This window comes from Salminus brasiliensis, chromosome 4 (genome assembly GCF_030463535.1).
Source record: "Salminus brasiliensis chromosome 4, fSalBra1.hap2, whole genome shotgun sequence".
Classification (NCBI taxonomy): Eukaryota; Metazoa; Chordata; class Actinopteri; order Characiformes; family Bryconidae; genus Salminus; species Salminus brasiliensis.
The window spans coordinates 21,752,790-21,777,094 of record NC_132881.1 but is presented as its reverse complement, the minus strand read 5'-3'; the positions used below and the strand labels follow the sequence as shown (position 1 = coordinate 21,777,094).

The 24,305-nt window shown below is 41.0% G+C and overlaps 1 protein-coding gene across 5 annotated transcripts in view; it reads right to left on the bottom strand.

Annotated features, from left to right (window-relative positions):
• csmd1a (CUB and Sushi multiple domains 1a) overlaps positions 1-24,305 on the bottom strand; it is a 498,833-nt gene that overhangs the window by 97,443 nt on the left and 377,085 nt on the right. For all 5 annotated transcript variants that reach the window (XM_072677610.1, XM_072677611.1, XM_072677613.1 and 2 more), the window contains exons 31-33: positions 6,892-7,008; positions 1,725-1,838; positions 233-328 (exon numbers count right to left, since the gene is read on the bottom strand). In XM_072677610.1, coding sequence (XP_072533711.1) covers positions 233-328; positions 1,725-1,838; positions 6,892-7,008 — 327 coding nt within the window. The remainder of the gene's footprint in view (positions 1-232; positions 329-1,724; positions 1,839-6,891; positions 7,009-24,305) is intronic.

Genomic DNA, 24,305 nt, shown 5'->3' with positions numbered 1-24,305 from the left:
TAAATGACGGCCATACCACTCAATAGCAGTAATCTACATAATCTAATCTGATGATACAGGTGCAGCAGGTAGACATTAGGTTGAAAAACTAGGTAGAAGCCTTCCTATAAACACTGGTATCTTGATATAATACTCCTGGGCAATGCTGCGTTTGAGATTAGAAGATTAAAAGCAAAGCTTTTCACCTCTTTAAGGTGACCTGTTATTGCACGAGAGGCGAGGGTATGCGTACCTTGGTAAACAAAATGGAATCCCCTGGCGGAAGGGCCACTCTTGGCGGTGAACCTCAGCATGATCTGGTTCGAAGTAGCCAAGGGCAAGGTCTCTCCTGCAATACAGAAATATGCCAAATAATCACGTTTAACTCCCCGAGACCACCGCCCCCTCCCTTCTCCTCTGTGGAGTTGCATGTGGCAGCAAATGTACTATAATAAACACCGAGCTGAGCTACTATACAAGATGGATGGCTTAATAACCAAAGCGTCCCTCCTGGACATGCTAAAAGGCAGGGGAGAGAGGAGAGGCAGCGCTGGGACATCTACGGATTGATAGCCAAAGAAAAACCTGTGCTGTCTCTTGAGCAGGAAAGCCCAGGCCATGAGCTATGGTGGGCAAGATGGGCCTGCCACGAAGCTCTGAATGAGGTCCCTGACCACATCTTCAAAAATGACATGTTTGGGCACCCCTTTCCAGGCGGGCCCTCCAAACACACATGTGCCTAGTTGAAAATGTACATCATCCCATTAAAAAGCTGGCTAGCCTCTGGATGCTGTCTGAAACTGTGTATTTTTGCGAGCTGTACTTCTGTTTCCTTTCAGTGTCAATAAGGACAGACAGGAGTCTAAAAACAGCAAGCACTACAAAAAAGGCAAAGTAATTTCAGTGATACGGACGATAAGCAGAATGCTTGGCTGAGCCTGCAGGGTTAAAAGCACTGGCGTGAATAGAGGGGCCTAGCGGGATTTCTGGCCTGCTGGGCTCAACAGCTCAGACAGAAACACTGGGAATTTACAACACATCTTTGGGGGATTATATTGTTGCACGACAGCCCATAAAAAGCAGAAAGTATCAAAGTGCCATACCAGTAGTTTATGTCCAATGGCCTTCATCAATCCTGGGAAGAATGCAGAATTAAGGGCAGATTCCCTTTGAGGCGGTTTATTACCTTTCGCTGTTAATGGTAATACCAACAATAAATTTGTACGAAGCCGTGTCTAAAATAAAAATTTATTTTAATAGGAAACCGTGAGGAATTAACAAAGGAGCAGGCCAGGGTGTAAAAATGACAATGAACCAAAGAACAATGAATAAGCAAACAAACTTGCACTTATGAAATGCTACGTAAAAAAAAAAAAAAAAAAAAATGCATCGGCTAGAGGTTGCTGAAGTAGTTGCTGACTGGTCAAGAATTCTTCAGGAAAATGAACCCAAGTAGTGTAAGTTTAAAATAAGTTAAAATGATTAGCAAAGATGTGCTACAGCAACACTCCCACAGGGACCATATTTTCCTCTCTGAATGAAGCCATTAAGCCTCGCTTATGACCTCCTTCGCTGCTAAATTGCACACACTTAATTGTCTTTCCTGCTTTCTGCAGAAGCCATATATGCACGTTCATTTTTTTTCCAACCTCCATCCCCCTCCCTCTCCCCCGAAAGGATTTGTGCATTTCAAAGCGCACGCAAAGCAACAACAAACGCGAGAACAATGTAAAGCTATTACTTACCGGAATGAGAGCCAGCCAGGGAGCTCAGCAGCCTAGCGTTCTGATTGGGCCCATCAAACAGCTCGACCGAGTCGTTCATGGCTGTCTGGAAATAGGCGAATTGCCCGAAGACCACTGAGGAGACAAAGCAAATGGGTTGAGCGTGTCACTATCATAAGCTCCACGGGGGGGACTCCACCTAAATAAAATCCCTAAACATTTCATAAATTTCACCACAGACACACTTCCCTCAGGCTGCTGGGTTTGTGTGTGAATAAAAGTGTTCATCCATCAAGCATTCGTCATCCATCCACTCTGAAATGTGCTTTATCTCACTGTATAATCTTTTCTTAGATCTTGTATATCTATAGGTGTGTGTGTGTGTGTGGGGGGGGGGGGGTGGAATACACAATGAGTCATTTACCATCTTCATTATTTTAATCTTGCCCCAAAACACATCTTTGTAAATGTATGCACATGTAGAATCAGTGATTTTACAGCATACCAGTTGTCCATACTTGTTTATCGTTTGATGCTGAACCATTTGAGATCACTTCAAAACTCAACATGGTTTGAGGCAAGCGTGTGATGATATAAGGCCGTCTGCGTATGTGTGAATATGTGGTGCACAAATGATTGCATAGCTGTCTGCTAACATCCTTGGTACACCCATGAGACTGATGTAAACAGCTCTGATTATTTTTACCAAAGGTATCAAAAGACATTAATTAGCTTGTTGTTTTGCTTGTTCACAGGTATCATTAGGAAAGGCTAGGTGAAACAAATCCCAAAGCTTTTTAAAATCCCAATGACCTCCTCTAAGCAGCTGCCTTGCACTCTGTGTCCTCGGTTTGTAATGTAATTAAGAAATGGCAGTGCACAGAAATGGTGGAAGCTAAGTTGAGGTCTGGAAGACAAAGAAAACATTGAGAGAAATACATGTTGAAAGGAAAATCAAAGCTCCTTTTTGACTACAAACTACAATTAGGAAGATTTAGCAGGCTCTGGGGTAGTGGTGCACTGCTCTACTGTGCAGCAACACCTGCACAAATACGACCTTTATAGAAGGGTCTTCGGGAATAATAGGAGAAAATCCCTGACAAGACTTTCAGCTACAAAAATGACTTATAAGATGTGATGCAGGTCTCCAAATGTTTTGCTTTGGCGGGCCTTTTCCTTTTTTGTTGTTTGGAAATGATGAGACATGGAAATAAAAAATGCTCTTGCTTAAAATACATGCCATCTTTAACTTTAGGTTTTTTTGGAAACCAGATTACCTTTTGCTCCCTTAGGCATTTACAGTTACAGAACTTTGAGTGGAGTACCCAAACCTCTGCATGCCACTATGCTAGCCTCACTACCACTTTGAAACTGCATTTGGGCAAGGCTGCATTTACTGTGAGAGCACTGTAATTTTGCATATTATAGAAATGTGACACACTTGCATTTTTACTCGAAGGCAGATGAACATGCACACCAGTGCACAACTGCACTAAAGTTTGGGACAGGCTGGTAGTTGTGGAGATGTACACATTGTGGCCTCTGGGAGCTACGCTTACCCATGAATGCCTACACTGCATGAATATAAGTCCGCCTTTAGGTATGCACTTTTCACAATGCTAATTAGTGTGCTTTAAGTTCCCATTGTTTGTTATCTGCATCCGCTTCATAACTCCAGTGCAAAACTGAAGAAGCAAACTTCAGACATCAGACATGTCTCGTTGATCAGCTATATTTCAGTTGAGTGCAAAACTGATATTCTTCCAACTATGCTTTACATTCTACATAGATCACGGCATGCTTTGACACAGTCCTGCATATGGTACTGCTGCCAACAATATATGCACATTAGCATACGGAAGGTATGCAGCCTTTTTCGGAACAGTCGCTCCAACTGGGGAAAATCCAGATGGCACTGCTTAACACACCTTTCAGTGTAATGACCATATGTCACTGTTACTTACCTGCTACCCATGTTCTTCATGCTCTACATCTACTTTTACACTGTTCACTATGCATACACAGCACACTGTGCCTCCCCCTAATCTCCAGTCAGTGCTAAGGTGAGTTAAAGCTCTCGGGGCGTCAGAGGTCAGGCACATTTGGCGGGAGGGGAGCAGTAGACAATTACAAACCCAGGGTGCTGTGTGTCGGGTCGGCAGGGTGCCGCAGCACTGGTGAAGATGACTTTATCATCTCTTCTTTAATTAGATGTTTGCCCTCGCCTCCAGTGCGAGCCCTACGGAAAATGGCCCAAGGGGAACTGGCCCTACTTCTATGTAAATAGCAGAGCTGCAGGATTTCCTCGTGGCCCGCAGGCTTTCCATCTGCAAAGTTCATCTGTTGGAGCTTTACTTTCCATGTTTTAAAAGCTTGTAAAGCTCTTACTTGCTTTGACTGGCTCATTTCATTTGCTTGTATGGCTTCATTTGAACGGATTTATACCGTACACATAAAAGAACAGTATGCAGATCTGTAAGGGGGCCTGTTATTCAATTAAAGTTGCAATTAAAGCACTATTCAAGCTGTACTAGAAGAGGTTCTGTTATGTAATTTGTCAGGCATGTGACAAGCTGATTGGGATGGGATTCCCTTCAGTTTATAGATAGATTTTACGGGGGTATCATAGCCTGGGTATGCAAGTTAGTGTTTCCTGTCAGAACTGTATCAACAGAACAGAACAACAGAGGAGGTGTGCTAATTATGTAGTTCGCCATGCATAGATTCTAAGTCATTTTTTTTTAAATGAAAGGCATTTTCAAAAATTGCCCCTCTGATGCTCTAGGGTTAACTCAGTTCCAAAGCCTATACTTTTGTTTTGGAGAGATTTTTTTTCCGCTGATCACCTCAGTCTCATCTCTGGCATTACAAAGTAGCTGAAGTAAGAATTTCAAGCATGCACAGTGATATGACATCGTATTGTATTACAACTCAGATGATTTGAATAGGGCATCCTTTTATGAGGGAGCTCTGGGTTCAGTTCATTATTCTACCGTATTTTAAAAATCTGACTTTAGTGGTTATCACTTAAACTAAAAGCCCATTTACACATAGTCCTTTTATGCTTCTTCAGTGTCTAGAAAGGGATTATCCACATAAAACTGCAGGTGTGAATCCATCCCTCTTGCTCCAAGCCACATTCGACAACCAAAACCCTTACCAGTAAAGTTGAGACACCTCCCCTTGCTGTTCTGTCTATGGGACAAAAAGATAGCACCTTGCTGGCACTGAACATGGGGGATCACTGCTCTCCAGGCCAACTTCAAACATGAGTCTAATTCAGTAGGCTACTATTCTGGCCTGCACATTAACATAGTTATAAAAGCCACATTATGTAACAGTTTTACCTTGAAATAACAACTTCAAAATCATGTTTATGCTCCACTGACCTGTAAAGGGGAGAACAGCATCTCTATCATTGCTATTCCAGGTTCTGCATGCCGGTTACAGCACTTTGTAACTCTGGAGTCTGCATGAATATCAATGCTTAAAGAATTTGGATAGGTTAATTAGGCCTGCACTGAGACAAGGCTGGACCCCTGAACAATTCTGTTTTCATGAACCCAATCATACTGCTTTCTCCAAACTGGAAATTATTCTGTCACCATGCCTAAAAGCTGCTGGCATTTTTTTTTTATCCAACAATAAAACAAACCCTAGTTTAACAGTTTTTACATTACTTATCTGCAAAGAAGATGAAAATGATAAACTGTGCAACCCAGCCAATTAATATGTGCACATCTGTGGCAACACTTCATCACAAAACAAGTTAATGATGCTACAGTCAACAGTTATAATGTCAAAGAGTACTGAATGGTGATGCTGCTCTGAAAGAGCAGAACCCAGCGAAAAGCCAAGGAAATCCCAGTTTAATGCTAGCCTGTAACAAAAGGTTTAAGTTAGCTAATGTTAGTGATTTGTTGAAACATAGATACCAACAGCTTTACCCTAAATTGACTCATGTCATGATTATCATTACAATAATCCAAATCCTGCATTACTGCCATGATAACACAACTACATGGAATCTAATTTTCATTGATGAAATTAATCAATAAATGTTCATGTTCAGTACAGCATACTGCGTAGGGTTGTTTGGCCACTTTGGTGCAGACACACTGAAAGAACACTCATCCGCCCCTAGGGTTTTGACTTTTTCTATATAATGACGTGGATCATTGACTGGCAACAACATATGTTGTATGACATATGTTTGCCTGTCTGGCTGTTGGTTTTACACTCCTAATAGCTATAAATCTGCAGGGAATTATTTGATGCAAGTAAATTGTTAAAGACCTGTAAATTAGTATTTACAGCCAATCAAATCAGAGCAACTGTAAGGGCAAATGCATTACTCTCAACCATGGTCTCTACTATACTGTACTGTGACTAGCCATATCACATTGCCACTGTTAAGGAACCTTGAGGAACTTTTGGGCATTCTTCACTTCGAAACTGGAAACTCTAAGGTGCTTTAAAGGGACCTTCAAGAAATAATTTTATTCTAAAAACCTTTTCTTGAAGATTCCTCAAAGTACCTTAATAGGTTCTTCCACAGTTTCAAATTGACGAACCTCTAAAAGCTTCTCAAGGAACTCATAATTTTGACAGTGTACCTGGTTAGCACATAGCATGCACATGTTGATCTTTGTAAATTATATCATATTTAATGTAAAAGTAAACATGAAATCTAGCCTGTGAAAATGCATGCAAGGCCCCTGTTCCATCCAAGTCTGTTGATACAAAGTGTGATTCATTATTTGTACACTGAATGTTTCAACAGTGGATTTTGCAAGTTGTCAACAGTTTTAATGTCAAATAGTACTGGATCTTGTTGCTGCACTGAAAGAGCAGAATCTGGAACACAGTGAAAAGCCACTGCAATCCCTGTTTAGCTAGCCTGTAACAAACGGTTTGAGTTAGCTAGTGTGAGCTAACAACTATCTTTTGATCAGACTAACTGGAGACACATTTGACTACAGTGTAAATGCATGTGGCTGCAATCTTGACACGAAATGATCAGGTGCAAACAGGGTCTGTAGTATTCCTCAGGTAAATCTAACGAAGTGGGAAAAGGGCTGTGTTCAGTTTTACGTTCAAACTGGCAGGATGCTACAAGAGGATGCAACAGCCGACAAGAACGAAATGAAACGAAGTAAAGCCAAAATAAGACCGGCTATTTACTCACCGAACTCTCCAGAGACGGTGATGTAGTAAGAGCAGGTTTGGCCTGTGGTGTAGTTGTGTGGATAGTTTGGAGACAGCACGACTCCCTCTGATCCTGTGTACTGACCACCGCAAGGAGCTAAAAGGAGAGAAACAAGTGTTCATTCTTTGCCTCACTCTTCAAACCCAATCAGCTAAAGAGCTCTTGGTACCAATATATTGCTAATACCAATAGTCGTCAATAATCGTCAATGGGGTTTATTGTGGAGCCCATTTTAAATGTAAAATGACTAGGGTGGCAAGGGAGCTAATTTCCTTATGATGACCACTTAGCCTGCATTATGTCTTATGCTAGTGTATACACTCTAATGATGATTTTCAGTCTTTTCAGACACGTTTGACAGAGTATACAGACAACCTATTTAAAAAATACATAAATAAAATATTCATCAATAAATGAGATAATAAGAAAATATGACCTTTGGCCATTCAGTACCACCTATAATAGCTTAGTTATATATATATATATATATATATATATATATATATATATATATATATATATATATATATATATATATATAGCTTATATATAACTTAGCAGCACCATAGTAAACACCTATCATTTCTATAGTATCCATTGGGGATACCAAAACCTAGAACCTTAACAACACCATAACAACCACCATAGCAACCACTTAGCAACACCATAGCTACCGCCTAGCAACTTTATAGCATCAACCTTACCTTGTGACCACATCTAGCAATTGCCAGGAAGTGGGAACCACTTAACCAAATTGTGCAGTTTACAATGTATTATTATTAATAATCAGAAAAGACTTAAAATAGAATGGTTGCACAGGTTATGGTTCACACATACATGGCGAAAATGTAATGACACAACAGAAATAACAATGGCAAGAGTCATACTGGTCGTGCGACATCCTGTCCTTACTAATGCTCCTGTCGCTGAATGCAATCAAATCCTCACAGCAGTGCTCCAAAATCTAGTAGAAAGCTTTCTCTGGGCAGATAGCATAGGGACAGCCGAACGTGTCCAGATGAACAAAGATTGGCTGCAAAACTTCAAAATGACATGTCCGTGATAGCCCGTCCTCTGAATGACTTACTCTCACAGAAATGAGGTACAAAGCCAGGCAGATGACTCTGGAATCAAAATGAACTGACAGATATTTTTGCAAGAACTAATGTGCTGAGAAATGGAACAGTGGCCACAGCTATTAGACATTTACTGCTAACTGTGAACATAAAGGATTATGTATCACAGCCACATTATTGTTTGCAGGGTATATTTTTAAGCCAGTTTGCCTAGTTAACCTTAGTTTGAGGCACTGTTGTTTACTTAGTTTCACATTCTGCTCAGTGAAGCAGAGTGAGTAAATAAACTTCAAACTATTCACTTCAAGGACTCTCTTAAGTATTTCCAGCGAGGTCCGATCTAAGCACGACTCGGATCTAATTGTTCTCCACAGACAGTGTGGTGCATTACATCAATGTGGCCTGCACCCAACAGACCATGTCACTCTGCAACACATATTGGACAGAGCAAGCCAATAATATCAGGCTGGAAAATGTACTTACCTCTGTTTGTTTAGCTTTAGCATTGATTTAATGCTTAATTAGCTTTGTGTCACTGCTGCTCAAATGGGAAACAATTAAACCACCATGCTCGCCTTTCCAATGTGCACTAATACAGATTATTAACCCTTGGAAGATACCATTGACTTCCAGTATGCACTTGTGTGTATGTAATTGTAAATGAATGTATATACAATTGCATGATTATTATAAATTACAAAGTTAGTAACATATTGAATTACATTGACATTCATCGGTTTCAGGTTCTAATAACCTTTCATCAATTGAAAATTTGCAATAGGCATTCTTTCCTCTGCCTGCTTTCAATAAGCCAAGAAGGAGAAGTAATTAAACACACAGTAAAGAGAGGCATTCAAGGCCTTTCGTGTGTACCAGAACAGACCTAGGGGTTGGCGGAGGGTTAATCCAGGTCAACAGTGGAGACGGCACATTCACAAGGTGCAGGCCCTGCAGATGCCCCATGCAGCACAGATGGTTTAATTGGTGCATTGCAGTGTGGTGGCTTGCGTGGACCCTAACGGATGCAGATGAAACGCTTAGATGTTCATACAAGCATGTCCGAGAGCAAGAGAGAAACCCTCAGAAGTACACTTTGGGCGCATGAATAAACAGAGATGGTTAGGAAGGTCAGAAATGTGATTCTGCAGGATGTGGTTCAGGCTCAAGTTTTACAGCTCTACATGTATTAGCGTTACCGTTCATATATATGGCCTATGCTGTTTGTTCTTACACTGAAAATGGAGGAACGGGCAGGTAACTGCAATGTGTTTTGGACAGTGAGGTATTGGCAAAGGGGTCAGAAAGCTAATAGTGGTGGCTGAGATTTTTCAGTCAAAAACTTTTTATAAACTACATGGTGAAAATTTCCTCATATTTTCAGAGCTGTCAATAAAACATGTGCTCAGAATAAACAGATCTTTCTGTGGCTCTATGTGGCTGCCTTAGGCTCCATAAATGAGGGGGGAAATATGTTGACCACCAGCATTTCAATCAGCACAAGGAGGTATCTTTTTTAGTCAGTCATTGTTGGGCCTTCACAACACTTATCATAGCTGTAGCTTTGCCTTATAGTAAGCTGGTATAACTACACATCTGTACCAACAAGTTCTAGAAAGACCCAACTTAGCCCACTGACTTATGATTATACCCTAAAGATGACTAATTAGTAACTACATGAAAAGCAATGCAAACTGACTGGGTTGTTCCTACATTATAACAGTGGGGGAAAAAGCCTGGAACCACCGGTGGTTCCAAGGAGTTTAAAAGCTTAAAGGGGGCTTGGATTAGATTCCCAGACAGGAATTAAGCAGAGTTATGGACTGCATAGTATTTTGAATGAAGACTCTTGACACAGCTGAAATCTGGTAACCCTGTGTTAGCTGAAGTTGGTCAGCTATTTAGCTAAAAGAAGCTTATATTTGAGTTTCAAAACAGCTACCTCTAGCTAACTTCTGCCAAAAATGTATTCCGTTGTGCTTTTCTAGTCTAGACAACTTAATAATGTAGGACAAACCTATGAGTCCCAAGGCAGCAAGAGTTCACTCACAGCTCGTTCACTATGTTAACCATGCTAACAGTCCAGTTAACATTGAGCCATGCTCCTAAAATTGGAGAGCACCTCTTACACCACTATGAGTTTGAGCTTTCTGTGCTGATCTTAAATCCCTGGTCAGCCCTGCTTGTCATTTTCTTTCAAAATAAGAGAACCCTAGACTACGACCCCCTCCTCGCACACCCGCCCTCCCCACCTGTGATCTCTCTCCCCCCTCGTTCCTTTCATCCCCCCACCCCATGCTCCTTGCTACAATGATCTTCAATTGAGATTCCCAGCACATCAGGCCTGTGCTAAGCCTCTGGGCTCTGGCACCCACTGGTCTGCTCCTTCATCTGCTCACAATGCCTCCGTGAGCACAAGGCAGAGGGGAGTTGGGGGGGGGGGGGGGGGGTGTTGGTGGGGAAGTCAGGGGTGTCAAAGATGCAGCTGAAGTCTCTGGTCGTCTGCATATCAAACTTCCTCCTGCACCTTTGATCACATCACCTTCACCCACGCTCTCAATGCAAAGACTGGGAGTGAAACACAAGCACTCAGACGGACACACACACACACACACACACACACACACACACACACACACACACACACACACACACACACACAGAGTCTACACATCAACACAGCTTATTCAGGTAATGAATTCATTTATTTATATGTTTTCTAAATACATGGTAACATGGGAATAGACCCATATGGAAATTTGTGGCTTATTCAGTCCTATTAGTTAAAAAGTGTTTTACTGTCAAGTGTGTTCTAACATTAAACTCCTTTTCTTAGGACCCTAGATGGCCACCATTTCATTCATTGACTGAAATTAGGATGCTGACGTGTGCTGCAATAGTCGTAGTAGTTGGAGTGCAGAAAGACTGTTCTGAGATATGTTTGGTTCATCTTGAATGGTCTATTCATAAGTTTTTGATTTAATTAATTTAATTTAAAGTTCAAGAGGTGGGAGGGCCCTTCCTAAAGATTCAGTTTGCATCTGTTCAGGTAGTTCAGTGCAAACACAGAATGGTGCAAGAGCAATATGCGCAAATCATGAATTCAATGAATCCATTTCTATAAAATAGAGTGCAGAATATTTACAGTCTATATTGAATGAACAGAATTACACAGAATAAATGGCATTTGCATCCAGGATTTCTCCTTTCTTTTCACCTGTGTATACTACCATTATCATTGATGGAAACACAACCCCCATACATGATAGATCCACTCCCATGCTTTACAGTTGTTCTATTTTTACTTCATCAGCCCACAACACTAGTCTCTAAAACTCACCTGGCTTGTCTAGATGGTCTGTAGCATACTTCAGACAGTAAGGTTTGTTAAGAGGTCACAGTAAATGTATACTTCTTTTACTAAGGTTTACTGCAAGCAACACTGCACAGTTGAATGTTGCACCACCCTTAGCACCCTGACTTAGCTAAACTTTCAAGTAGGTTCCTGGCAATCACATGGGGATTATGATTTGCCTCTCTTACCAGCATACGAGTTAGTCATTTTCTACCTTAGGTTCACTAACTTAATTCTTATTTTTCATCCATTATCTACATAAGAGAAGTGCACTATGGTAACATGTAACATAATAACTTCATGCTTTTGAATTCACTTTCAGTGTTTGCAATACTAACTGAGAGTTAGTATTCCCCAGTTCAGTCTGTACTACTGTCATTCAGTAAAACAGACTGTGATTATGATCGGATCACGCAAACTGCATTTGGAGGTGGTGAGAGACCGAAATTGAGCACATTCAACACAAGTGTAAATGGATTTTTTTTCTATATCTGCCCACAGCTGTACAAGCACTGCACTTTTCCACAAATGATTGTCTGACATTGTATGTGAAAGAATAACAAGCATTCTTTAACAGTGAAACCATCCCAACATTTTCCCTGATGATTTGTACGTCTCTCTCATGTTCCAAATGTCCTCTGGACAGTAGTAAAGTTGACCACAACAGCTGCAAGACCTGTTTTGAGTTGTTTCCTGATGTTTGAGTTGATGTTTGACAGTAAAGGTGCAAGTATTTGTCACTGTACTATGTACAGCGAAATGTGTCCTCCGCATTTGACCCATCTGTGGTAGTAAACACACACACACACACACACACACACACACACACACACACACACACACACACACACACACACACACACACACACACACACTAGTGAACTATGGGGCAGTGACACCCAGAGCGGTGGGCAGCCAACTCCAGTGCCCGGGGAGCAGAGAGGGTGAAGGGCCTTACTCAAGGGCCCAACAGTGGCAGCTTTAACCGCTGAGCCACCACTGCCCCAATACATTGTCAGGAACAGGTGAGAAACTATATTTAATGTATGTTAGCAGGAGTGAATGAAAACACTGTGTGTTGACACCCTTTTCCACAAGACAATCGAGTCAGATCTTATCCAATGTCGCTGGGGATGCATATTAGTGACGAGAGTAAATGGAAGCCAGCTAAAGACCAAAAATGCGTTCTAATAGGTTTGTCCCCATTTGCTGCAGTAACGGCCTCTACTCTAATAATAAGTTTGTCCTCCATTTGCTGCAGTAACTGCCTCTGCTCTTGTGGGAAGACTTTACACTAGGATTTGATGGCCTTCAGCTGCAAGAACATTAGTGCGTTCAGGTGCTGATGTTGGATGATTACTTTTGGATCACTAACACTACTCCAGCTCATCCAAAAAGTATTGGATGAAGCTCCATCACTCCAGAGACTTTAGCCATGTTTATACCCTTTCCGCTGACGTTTAGTATCAGAGAGACCTTAGGCTCATGCGTGGCTGCTGCAGTGTGTCCCACTGTACTGGCAATTCTTTTATATTATACACTATATATATATAGTGATTATACACTGTGCCCCAGCTAAATGCCAGTGTCAGAAATTATCCCCCTAACGTAGATGAATTCACTAGGTAGAATGGGGCTGAACTGTGTTGAATTAAGCATGTTCCAAGTCATGTTTATTTATATTATATATTATATAAAGGTATGCACATTTCTCATCTGGGCATTGGGGTTTATATGAAGTATAGTTTGGTGTATTGTATTTTTATTCTTTTTAACACCTAAAAAAAATGCACCTACTGATTCAGTGACACCTTAGTACATCATCATTTAGCTTTAATAGCAGCTCTCTAGTTACTATTTGCAGTTAATGAGGCGTTAACTTATCCCGCATTGTCCTCATTCGAGGAGGACGTTTTTGTAAGCAAAGCTTATTCACTGTATTATTTATAGTGCTATGTGGGGAGAGTATATACTTTTAAAAAGAGGTCAAAACACATGAATTAATACATACACTCCAAAAAAAACTCCCATCAATGACAAACACACCAAAATGAGCCTGGGCTATACATTTATTTCTTGGTAACCTCCAACAGTAACCATTCAAGGCTTTTGCTATATGGTGAATAGCAGTCGCTAAATGCTCAGTTAGACCCCGTTTACACCTGGTCACTTGACACGACTGATATCGGTACTGTATCTTGGTAAGATTTTAGCCAAATGCATTTACACTTGGTTCCTCAGACTGAAATCCAGTTGCTGTTATTATACAGGTGTTTCCATTGTACTTGGGAGTCTAAGACAATCTCATTAAGTGGTTTGTGTGGTCAGACTTTTAAAATTCGTATTGGCTGTGTTTACACTTGACCTTATCCACATATAATCCTCATACACAAAACTCAGAAAGTGACCAGATGTAAAAGGGGTCTTAAAATCTTCATTTTTTGTTGTACAGTGATGCGTGTTTCTGCAGCAGTGTTTCACAGAGGATCGAGAACATCTGATAGGTTTCATTTACAGTGGGCTCAACAGACACTATTAATGTTAGTTAATGTTTCTCCATCTGTTGCCAAGTAACAAGAGACAATTTGGTGCACATTCAGGTGATACAGTGATCACACATAGCTCATATTCTGATACGACCAGTGGTTATTAGCCATTTCCTCTTCATAGTATGTTAATGATATAAGCTGCACAAAGGCTACTGAACTGCTTTGAGAATCATGATAATCATCATGATGATGATTCACATTACTGCATTTCTGTCTTTTTAGCTACTACTCCTGTATGTCACAACATCTACACAGGTGGCAACTACCATTATTTCATCGTTATAATGCAATCTTTTCAAAAGAAGGAATATCTATATTCTAATAATCCCTGGGGATGCCACAGCCATTTGTGGCCAAGAGTTCCAGGGAGCCCAATCAGCCTCACTCTTACTATTTATCTCGCTGGGTTGGTAGAATGGCCCTCATTCTCAACCTCCATCACACTGTGCAATGCTAGCCAGTTCTGGGTGTAGCTGGCAAAACAGAATTTGCAGTTAGCGTTGTCCTCCAAGCATGTTCAGCTGTCCGATGGTGTTCAAATGTCCAGTTTGAAAACATGTGGCTGGTTGGCTTTATGCAAATTGGAGGAAGAAGGTGTTAGACTTTACTGTTAGTTGGTAGCACTTTGATGAAGAGAGCCCTAACTAGTAGGTAGGAATTAGAAATGACTAAATTCTATAGAGGTATATATATATATATATATATATATATATATATATATATATATATATATATATATATATATATATATACACATCCAGAGTAGACCCACAGTTATCCTGTGGGATTACTGAAGTACATGTAAGTCTGATTTGCTTTTTTGTATTTGTTCTGTAAACAAATAACAACAGGAGGTCTTACACAGAGATTCACACAACTTATGCAATGAGTATTAAGTTGTAGAGATAGTTCCTTCTTTGCTCACCACATCTCCTCACTCTTTTTCTTTACTCCTTTTAATATCATAAATAATAAAAAGCAGTTTGCGTGCTTAAATAAGAAAACATCCTAGCTGAATTGGTGCTTGACGCGTGCCTTAACAAAGTCAAAGACTCCAGTAATTACTTTCAAGAGACTCTTACATTAAGGACGCTGGATTTTTGACATTTTGTCCCCTCTTTGAGTCGTTTACCTCAATACTTCAAACTACTTCCTCATCCTTATTAAACACGCGTACTGAATAACATGACTCTTCCCACTGACATGATGACAAGACTGAACACTGACATTAATAAAAGACGTGAACTTAAGTTTTGCCTGTAAAATCTGAGGCAGACCTTGGAGACCAAAACTAGCAGACTTCTTCAAACCTGACAAACTTCACATTGTTGCAAAATAGATTGTCTTTTTGCGTGTCACTGGCCTTTTTTGATGAACGCCCGCATTACGAAGCCCGTGAACCGAAATGTCAACGGAATGAGCTGAGAGATTTAGCCAATATTTATGTGGAGTGAGCGCAAGAAAATGGGACAAATTATCATTTCTGCTTCTGCTTCTCGAACAAAAGAGCAAAGGCAGCCGTCAAAAAAGATCAAAATAATGTAACCTACATACACTAATAGAGGGTGCAGGAGCTACAGAGACTATTCTTGGATTCTGAGTTAGCGATCGATCTGTTCTGTGGTAAAGTATGGCACTGCTTATGTACCCAGCATTTTCTTATCCAATGCATGTCACAGTCTGTCACTGAGCACTGATCCGATCAACGCTGCACATACCATGCATCATCCCTGTGTGTGCTGTTGCATAAGCTTGCTTTGCTGCAGGAAAGACTGCTCTCCTCAAAGCAGCCAAGCAATTCATAATGTGTTGTTAGCAGCAGGTGCACCACACAAACAACATTCTGAGGTGGCACCATCCTCTGCCCTAACTGGCTCTAAAAAATATAATGTACCAAATCCACATTGCATATTCAGATTTTAACCTGTCTGGATGATAGTGGTGCCACATTGGCGCTGTCATCATGTGCCTCCAATCCTCTTGATGTTCATCTGATCCCCATTCATTTGTTTGTTCATTTGCCCCCTTTAATATGGGGAATATGATGCCCCACAAGGTTCTGTTTTAGGACCTAATTTTTGCATTATATATGCTACCACAAGGCATTATTATTTATAAACCAGCTTCCATTGAGAGAGGACTAAACCCCACCTGGACTGGACATGACAACTTTCATCTGCTCTGACAAAACACAGGTCCTGCTGCTTGGTCCAAGAAGTCACTAGAAGCATACTGTCTGATTTAATGCTAAATCTTAATTAATGTGAAAACCTCAGAGTCACTATCGACCATGATCTGTCTTTCTATGCACATATTAGTACTATTAAGATCTTCCTGGATCTTTAAAATGTCTCGTAGCTTCAAAAAAAACAAAAAAAAAATCATTTTTACATGATGCAGAAAAATGTATTCATGTTTTGTATTACCTAAAGGTTAGACCACTGTAATGCCCTGTACTCTGAAAGTCCTCTCCCAAGGTTTCTTGCCTTGAGGGAGTTTTTTCTTGCCACTTTTACCTATAGCTTGTTCACTAGCGGCCTGGGCTTGGATTTTGTGGGCCTGCTTTATGACAACAGCTGATGTAAAAAGCTGTATGTATGATGTGACCTTAACTATTATTACATTATTGACATTATTCTCTGTCATTCCTATTAAATAATGCCTGATCAACTTCTAACTCCAATATTTGATCTTCATTCCTCTTGTTACATGGTCTTTACGGAGTCTTTCCTTACCACTGCTTGCTCACTTGTGGCTCGGATTGAGATTTCTGTAAAACTGCTTATGGCATTGCCACTTGTAAAATAACTGCAAAAATACATTTTAATTGAACTGCATTGAATGCTATGCTCTTTATACATGCTGAGGGGCTCTCAACTAAAATTAGCAACAGCAAATTAAGCCACTTAGGTAACACCACATTCAATATACATTTTACACGGCAACACACTGGTATGGGAAATATAGTGTCTACTAGCCTTTCTGAAGTGCAGTGAGCAAAACACTTGACCCAGTGAGCTAGCTGTTTTATGAAGCAACATAAGTAACCTGAAAAATCTACAGTTGAATTTACAGTTGCACTAGATTCAATACAGTTCCAGATTATTCAACCCCCTTTGCAAATTAGGTTTTTATAAAGCAAAATGTACAAATATTTAGCTCTTGCAATAAACAAATAAAAACAACAACAAAAAAAACTATTAAAATACCTTAACATCTAATATAACAAGTGCTATGAAAAAGTAGAAAAACTAAACACAAAACGCCTCTTCTACAGTCTCAGAATTATTCAACCCTTGAATTGAATCCCTCATAAAAGCACACCTTCGCAAGTCATATGGCTTATCAAGGGCTACATCAGGTGTGCTTGAGGTAAAACACAGCACATACCTGGACTGCCTATGGGTTTGTTGACTGACGTTTGACTATGTTAGAAATCAGTCAAGAGAAGTCAAGAGAGTTGTCCAATAAGTTCAGAGAAAAGATCAGTGCCTTGCACAAACAAGGCAAAGTATACAAAATGAGATGTGAGGGCAGCTGGAAGCATAGTTCTCAAGTTCAAAGTTAAAAAACACTGGCAGAACTACCTGGACATGGCAGAAACAGAAAGCCATCACTGGCTGCTACCAGATTGCTGAGGAAACAGATGGTCAGAAAACCCTTGAGTGTTTGCAAAAAACTTGCAGCAAGATTTGGTGGCAGGAGACACTGAGGTATCAGTTTGCAAGGCTTCCATGGCCGTACACCTCTACTGACCCAAACACACAATAGTCAGCTAAAAAACATATGGGGTTTTAGGATTCTGTTCTGTGGAGCGATGAAAGAAAGCTGGGACTTTTCAGGCCTAGGGATCAGCAGTATGTTTGGAGGAGGAAGAAATGAAGCATAAGCTGAAAAGAACAGCCCTTCCCTACAGTGAATCAGGGCAGTGGCTTAGTGATGCTCTAGGGCTGCTTTGTTTCCTCTGGCACTGGAAACCTGCAAGATGGAATCAATTAAGTATCAGGAAATCCTAGAAAAAATGTCAAGCCTTCTGTGAGGTCTTCCAACAGGACAATGACAACAAGAATATCTTAAAGTTTAGTAGTGGACATTTCTGGAGTGGCCATCACAGTTACTTAACTTGAACCCCATAAAAAATCTCTGGTGGGATTTGAAGAAGTCAGAGTCAGCACGCAAATCCAGGAATATCAGTGAACTGGAGGCCTATTGGAAACATGCTAAGATTCCTTAGGAATGCTGCCAGAAGCTTGTATCTGACTGAGCATGATATTTGCAGCAGGCCATACTGAAGATGCTTGTCATGAAAGGGGTTGAATTGTGAGACTGCAGTCTTGATTAAAAGTTGTGTTTTATGTTGAATGTGGAGAAAGCACTTGTGATATTAGTTTGTGTTGAGCTATTTAAATGTTCTTATTTGATTGCTTTAAGTTTGCAAATTGTGCTAATAAATCTAATTTGCGATAGACTCCCACTTAACATTGACTAATATGTATGCCTGTGTATTGTGATATTAATTTGATATAAGTTAGCCAATGCAGTGGTACTATGAGCAACATGAAATATACACAGATAAATAGAATGGTGGGTGTTTTCGAGGGTGAGTGGTTAGTCAAAAGAGGTTTGTTTAACTGCCAGAAACAGATCATATCATGTATTGATTGATAAAGTTGTTACTGATTTACTGATTTTCACCTTTGTGCTAGCAGTCAGTAGGCAGGATGGTACTTGGTTAGCAGTGTGCTGTTTAGGTGCCAGGCTGGACGCAGGGTTATATCCAGCACCCCATGTGTTTGGCCCTCGCATGGGCTTCATGACAACAGATGCGTCACCACCTGACCCACTCTCATCCATGAGCACAGACAGACGAGCCATCACTCGTGTACACACAAATGCACACACACACACAGAAATATAGAGTGGGGAGGAGGGGAGAAGATGGGGGACAAGGGAGGATGTGACAGGGGAAAAAGGAAGAGAGGAGGAAAAGGGGAACAAGACAGAATGAGAGAGGGGGGAAATAGTGGAAATAAAACAGAGAAAGAGAGGGAGAGAGATGGTAGAAAAGAAAGATGAGTAACAGAAAAAAAAGTGTGAGGGGCGAAAGAGGGCTGGTGAACAGCTGGTGAACAGGAAAAGATGGAGGGAGCAAGCAAGAAAAGAGAGAGAGAGCAGAAAAAGAAATGAAAAAAAAAAGAAAAAGAGGGAGAGAGATGAAATGAGAGGGTAAAAAGGAAGAGAGAAGAAAAAATGAGCAGGAGTGGGATAGAGGGAAAGAGGGAGAGAGGGGAGTGAAGAAGAGGCAGAGAGAGAGAGAAAAGAAAGAGCAAGGGGCAACAGAGGAAGAGAGTGGGTGAGCAGAAAAAGATGGAAGGGCGAGTCATAAAAGGAGCGAGAGAGGAAGTAAGAGAAAGAGAGACAGGACCAACAGAGGAGAGAAGCACACTGCTGTATTTTCACAGCAGTACACATGGAGCCACAAGCACACAAGCAAGTCTCTCAATCTGAATCACACTCCATATGCCCTGCCCTTACTCAGCCTCTGGGAGGCGCCGTTCCACCACTCTGTGCCCCCCCCCAAACCCCCTTCCCTCACAGAGCCATGGAAGATTCCTCATTCACCAGCACTGAGACAGTCTTTTAGTTACTATGGAAACGAATAAAGGATCTGTTTGGGTAAGAGGACTCGAGAAAAAAAAAAAAAAGGAAAAAAAGGTTGGGGGCGGGGGGTGGGGGGGTGGAGATCCTTCATTATTTAAAGGAATCTCACCCCTTTTTAATTAGTTTTGTCTAAAAGCCCAAGGAAGTGGCTCAGAGTGCATCACCATTCTAAAAGAATAGGATAAAGGGAGAGAGGGAAAGAGAAAGAGAGAGGGAAATCACAGCCATGTAAAATACCAAATGGCCACTTGCGCCACATAGGGCCGCTGGTCTGAAGTAAAAGCGGCGTCTTTCGTGTCTCTTGTTAACTTGCCGCAAGTGATATTAAACACACCCAACAGATCACCTCGCCTCGGCCTGTGCTGAAGCGGCTCAGCCTTGTTAAACTGGCCTAAAGTTATGTGGCCTAACAGGCGTTATATTGATTTTTGGAGGTTTATGTCTCTCTCACCAGACTCTCACCAAGCCCCAGTTATGACTAGGCAAGAAAGGTAGGAAAAAAAATAGGAGAGAAATGTCTTTGGACAAGAACACAAGAACGTTAGGACGCCCCCCCCCTCCCCCCCGCCTAAGTCAGCCGTCGCAGGAGCGAAGCTTAACATTCAAATGGAGTCCCTCCTTGTCTCCTTTTTCCTGATCTGCATATCCGCCACAAGACTGCCTGCCTTCTCTGCCACTCTGAGCTTTGGATGGAGGGGGGGTGGGGGTGGGGGGTGGAGAGCAGGCTCTTAAAGCAACGCTGCGTCTGTCAGCTGGGATACAGAGACCTAACTTGCAACTCGTTTCAGTATTATGCTTCAAACTCAGCCACTGCTTTCAAGTTAAGGAGAGCAAAAAAGAAGGGATTTGTCTCCCCAATACAAGCATATCAATAATTTGATCATTCGTCTCAATGCTCGTCTAAAGCTGTGCTCAGAATTGACCAGAAGACCAGTGATAAAACACACTCTCATCAAGCACTTTATTAGGATAATAATAGAGTAATATTGGATAGGGCCTCCCTTTGCTCTCAGAACTGTCTGAGTCCTTCATGGCATGAATTCCACATGATGTTGAAAATGTGCAGTTTCTGACTGACATGATTGCACCACACAGTTCTGGCCGAATTTTCAGAAGCACTTTCAGGCTACGCATCTCCTGTTGTACCACCACACAAGGCGTTCTATTGGACTCAGATCAAGTGACTGAGAAGACCACTGAAGATGACTTTTTGGAGGACTTTAGCTTTGTGACATGGTGCATTATCATGCTGAAATAACTATTAGATGGTGGATAAATTGTGGCCATAAAGGGTTGCACATTGTCATCAGCAATTCCCAAATAGACTAAGGCACTGGGTCTATGGATTCATGCTGAAATCGACAATCATTAAACCAGATTACATTTTTAACTTTTAAAAAAGATTTACCAAAACCCCAGTCCCCAGTGCAGCCTCAGCTTTCTGTCCTTGGCTGAAAGAAGCGTAAGCCAATGTGTTCTTCTTGTCTCCCATCCGGCTCAAGGTTTGACCAGCTGTGCATTCTTTCTGAGATGCTTTTCTGCTCACCACAGTTGTACAAAGTGTGGGTTTATGTTACTGCAGTCTTTCTGTCAGCTCGAACCAGTCTGGCCACTCACTGGATTTTCTTATTAAACCATTCTGAGTAAGACAATTCTAGAGATTGTTGTTTCCTAAAACTCCAGTGATATTAGCAGTTTTAGGCACTCTAAATTCTTGCCCTAAGCCCCCATCTGGAAGCGCACTTTTAGGAGTTGTCGAAGGGCGGGTATAAGGGGAGTGATTGTTCAATCATTTCACGGATAATGAAGTGTTAATCTCACTACAGCAAGTTAAACAGTGATTTTTCCCCTAACTTCTGAATTTTCAGACACATGACCTGCAAAACCATTTCAGTCTTACTGAAGACAAAGATAACAGATTCCATTTACACCATCTTATTTTTTGGTTTGTTTATGTGAGGAACATCACAGGATGGACACAGGATGGACAACTGCCAGCACACAAGTGTGATCTTATGTGGACTTACGAGAGGGGCGCATCAAGTGCTCACAGGGGGGCGCTCGTGAGCTCCCTTATTGGGGATATTTAAAGAAACGGGACAGCCTTGCACACCTAGTGGGCATGTGCAAACCAGAATTCTTGAAACATTTCCCAAACTGATTTAGTCTTTAACTATGAAAAAGCTCCAAATTGTTATTGAAATTTTTGCAGATGCTGAAACTTTCTGCACAATCCAGCTGCAGCTGGCAACACTACAGTGTAGGGAACCCCCAAAAGCCATTCACACTGAAACAGTTACAGCCTTGCTTTCACCCTACCAATAATCCAGGATTACTGCATAATGAGACGCTAGTTTATAACGACCTCATGATGCATAATCACTACACTGCTTATACAACATTGAGTTCATTTAGTTCATGCGTTTGTAAACACAATTTTGGATACTCTCAAACGGGAGAATATATATCTTCTTCACGTCAATTATAATGTGTGCCTCTTATGAACTATGCCTAGTCATTGTGCTAGACTCTCCTCTTGCAGGTGGTTTATGACTGATATCAAAGGAAAGGTGGCAGAAAATATGAGGAAACAGAGATGTTTGTTTCACATCCACTTGCTTTTCCCAGTGGCTCTTTAATCCTTATGGAGCATCTGTTTTTTAAAAGGCCCGTTTGCTTTGGAAAATACAACCGGACACCCACTCATCAATGGCCGCCCATCCAATCCTCAAGGCTTTCAGGGCCCTGTTAAGGAGTGCACACCTCTACTAAAAGGTTGCAAGTGCCAAAACAACCCATTTAGCTCATTAGCTCTTCTCCACAAGCTAGCACTATTGATAAAGGAAGGCCATTGTGGCTGGGTAAAAAAGAGCAGTGAATCACCAACGCTCCCTGGACTGGGTCAACCAGACTCAGACCTCTCCATTAAAGAGCTGTGAAGAGGGGGTAGATGGGGGTGGCTAAAAGAATTAACCTCTATCTCCAAGTCAATGAACCATGGCTACCACAGGCTTCTTCTCCAGCTTCCACGAGACGACAGAGAGAGGACAGTGAACACCTCCTGGACTGAGCAAACAAATTCACACTGAATAAAAATGATCGGAGATTCAAGAAAGAGTGAACTATTCTGTGGAATTGAGTCAAAAAGGGAGAACTTAGTAATTTTTCATTACATTTAAAGCAAACCTGGAAATTAGTTGAATTAAGCTATTTCTGGCATCAAATCTAGTGATTTTTGTTCATATCCAGAACCAGTGCAAATTCAAACTGTCTTTGTTATATAACCATTATTATTATACACACTATTATGAATTATTCATATGTAATGAACGTGAGCTGAAAGTGAAAAATCTATTTATCTTTTTATACACTAGATGTTTCGCCCAGAAAGACTACTGTACATGGGGGAAATGTGTGTTTGCGGTGCATGGATGATGGCTCCAAGGATCCATTACAAAGCACAGAACAATTTCCAATGCAGAGTGGTTAGCAAATTTGTACATTAATTAAAACAAAATACCAGTGAGGACTAATGCAAGGATTTGAAAATAATATCAATATAGTAAAAAACTAAAATAAATTATCATCAATTAAACCACCACCTACGCTATACACCATCCCCCCAAACACATCTCACCCGCTACAGCTCAGTAATTTCTTTGCTTTCTTTAGTGTGTACAGTATTTAATTTAACCAATTACACCAACCTCACATATTAAGTCATATTGAACAGCAGTGTAGAGTGCAACTCTTTTAAATAATTCAAAATATAACTTTAAGTTAGTATCGACTTAATCAACCAATTACTGACAGCACTAAAAAACAGCTTGACATTATGCCAGAAGTTTATTCGGCACTTCTTTTCCCTGTCAGTCATAAGTCATAATGATGTAGTCATACGTCAGCAATGTAGTGTAATACATGTAATAATGTAATACATCATAAACTATATATGATACAATTACAGATAATGAAAACCCGTTGACAGAGAGACAAGACTGGACATATGCTCGCTGTAAAAATAAATAAATAAATAAAAAATGGCAGACTATTGGAGTACAATGACCTTAGTCCGTGCATCAACGTTTAAGCTGTTGCACTGTGTTGTGTGTCAACTGGGTACGCTTGATCTGAATTTTTTCCCCACCGAAATGAGTATACTTAAAACGCCCGTATACTCCACTTACCTTCAAAAGTGCAAGTCAACTGCACACTATCCATGGGAAAAAATCAATTGTGCAATGCACTCCAATATTATTACACTCCATGTGACTTTATCAAAACTCATAACACCTACATCTGTGATGATGAGTAGGCTGGGGTGTTTTGGTTGCACAGAGCAGTTTGCATCAAGAATATAGGTCTTGTTAAGCCAGCTACTTTATGGTGTACCCATCGCTGACACAGGCATGTACACACAGCCTGCATAATACCCAAAGGTCACCATACCCAATGCAAACCATCAGTTAGAGGGGCATAAAACCCGATGTCTGAAACTACATTCCTGATGGAGCTCCAAGCAAGACCTTTGGGATAATTTGGAGTGGTGTTTCTTATCCAAAACCAAGTATTCAACATTCCTGACCTCACTAATGCTAGACGCAGCACAATCCTTACAGCAATGTTCAACCCTTTAGTGCTGAGATCCTCCATTTCACAACCAGCATCTACTGAAATATTGGAGCAAAGGGAGGACAAAAACTTTATACATAGCCTTGAATTTGGGAGCGACAAACAGTTTCTCCAAAAGCACTC